Source organism: Phalaenopsis equestris, unplaced genomic scaffold (genome assembly GCF_001263595.1).
Source record: "Phalaenopsis equestris unplaced genomic scaffold, ASM126359v1 Scaffold001249, whole genome shotgun sequence".
NCBI lineage: Eukaryota > Viridiplantae > Streptophyta > Magnoliopsida > Asparagales > Orchidaceae > Phalaenopsis > Phalaenopsis equestris.
The window spans coordinates 53,381-55,889 of record NW_018165688.1 but is presented as its reverse complement, the minus strand read 5'-3'; the positions used below and the strand labels follow the sequence as shown (position 1 = coordinate 55,889).

At 33.1% G+C, this 2,509-nt stretch overlaps 1 protein-coding gene across 1 annotated transcript; it reads right to left on the bottom strand.

The window, feature by feature from the left end:
* Positions 1 to 433: 433 nt before the first annotated feature.
* Positions 434 to 785, bottom strand: LOC110033661 (homeobox-leucine zipper protein HOX19-like; the record flags this gene model as incomplete). Its single annotated transcript, XM_020737716.1, is given in 1 exon segment — positions 434 to 785. A coding segment is annotated over 1 exon segment (336 nt), but the record flags the coding sequence as incomplete, so codon positions are not given.
* Between the last annotated feature and the right edge of the window lie 1,724 nt (positions 786 to 2,509).

Below are 2,509 nucleotides of genomic sequence, written 5' to 3'. Positions count from 1 at the left end.
TACTTTAGCCCGAGTGAAAAATTTGCGTACGTAAGACGTACACAGCGTTGTGTACGTCAGGGAGGTTATTCAGAGGGTATTAGGGGGTTATATCCACGTTAAGAATCCATCTGTAACATATAAATATATGAAAACAGAAGTGTGAAACTTACTAGAAGGTACAAGTATGTTACAGATAGGTTACAAGGAAGTTAAAGGGGGTATAACGCGGATATAACCCTCCAATATTCTCTGAATAACCTCTGTGACACGAGTTGCTGCGTAAGTCTTAGGTACGCAAATTTTTCTCGTGTTTTTTTTATTTTTTTTATTTTTTTTCCATATCAATTCTTATTTTGGAGGACAATTAAAATTTCAAAATTGGAATAGAAATCATAAGAATTGGTGCTGTGTATGTAAATTCCCCAAAAATTTGAACAAAAAAAGAACTGACCGGATTAAGCAGCGTGCTGTGCTCGTTAAACCTATCTTCCAAAACAGCCGACTGCTCCCTAGTTAGCCGGAGCTTTTTCCGGCAACCGCCGCTGCCGCCTTCCTCCACATCACTCCCACCTCCCTCCGCCTCGTTCTTCACCAAAACTTCACAGTTTGAAAATCCAAGGCTCAGGGAAGGCCCTGAGACCGCCGATGAGCTCAAAACCGACGGTTGTGATGTTGTCGTAGGGTCTCGCCTTAACCGGCGGCGGTTTGCCGGCGTGGCGGTCTGGCCTGCTCGGCCCAACCGGAGGAGCAGCAGACCGGATTCGCTTGGGTCGTCGACGACACCCATGCTCGAGAGATGGAGAGAGATATGAACAAAGGAGGTTGGGGGAAAGGAAGGTGTTTTGGAATTTATAATTAAGATGGTCGACCAATGTATAAAATTGGAATATAAATAAATAAACTTAGATTTCATAAAATTATCCTAAAATATTATATCTTTAACTTAGATATTAAGGACGATTATTTACATACATGCCACTGAATAAATTATTTGTTATCTCATTTATGCAAATATTACATCAGGTCTTTGCACGTGGAGTTGCATGCGGAGTCCAATGAAATTATGCCGAGATGATAGACCCGGTAACGCGAGAGAATATTCTCAACATGTTATTTTATATTATTCATGTGTTATTGTATGTTATTCAGGTGTTATTGTGTTCTCGGAATATTCCAAGTGCTATAATAACATAATAACACATCAATAATACTTGAATAACACACAATAACACCTGAATAATACGGGAGGAATATTTTCTTGTGTTACCAGACAGAATTTTTTATTCTAGGTGGCGTGATTTCATTTGACTCCGCACGTAACTCTACGTGCGGAGTCCTGATGTAGTCTTTTATTTTTAAGATGTTATGATGGTGATATTGTTTATGTGATATAAAACATTGGAGTGGTATAAATATAAAAAGTAAAATTTAGATATAAGATATGTAAATACATAAGAATTAGGTCATATATATAGAGTTGGCGTCAATGGCCTGTTGATTGGAGACTCCTCAGCCCGGGGGTTTGAATCTTGTCTGACACAGTTAGCTTTAAAGATATGGTACTTTAATTGTTAGGCACATTAGAGGATAGCTGGAGGTCGTATAATAACTTCTGGTTTTAAACAAATTTTAAAAATTAAATATCATTAAATTTAAATTTTTTCTCCATTTATGATAGAAATGTGGGTTAGGGGTACGAGTTAGGTGGTAAATTATTTCCTAAATAACTATTTTAATATTTACACTATTTTTGTAAGAAATTGCTTGGAATATATCGAGTGCAATTTATCTCAATTATAAAACATTCCCACGTAATATAATTCAATAAAGTAATTACATGTTTATCTTTAATTAAGCGAAATGCGACCGCATTTTTGCAAAAAATATCATTTTTTATATCGAATAAAGTAATTCAATAAAAATGTTATTTAAATAAAAATAGCATTTTTAAGCTAAATTCAATTAGCTTAGGATACTATAATTTAATTTTTTTAAATATGGAGGAAAAAATAGAAAAAGCCAAATCCGTCCAAACATTCAACGTCCCTTAAAGGCTTCTTATTGTATGAATATTATATTCGAAATATTTCATTTTTGCAATGACGGGTCCATTTCAACCATCATCATATAAATTGAGAAAAATATAATTAAGACCAATAATATTTTTTAAATTTGTGTGAAAATTGTAAAATGCTTCTCGAATGATTGATTTCAAAATAATTTATTATTTTCCCTAATTTATAAATGAGCCCAAAAAATGAAAAATTGATTTGCATGCATACCACTAAGGTTGTTAAAAAAGCTCGTTATTCGTGAATATTTCCTGTTCGGTTCGTCAATTAGTTCGTGTTCGATTAGTTTGATAAATAAATGAGACGAACGTGAATAATTTTTTTTCGTTTGGTTAGTTAAACAAGCCAAACACTAACAGTTTATTGTTCGAAATATAAAAGGATTTAAAATAATTATATGTAAAAATTATATTTTATAAATTATAATATATAATAATATTAATTTATGAAAAATA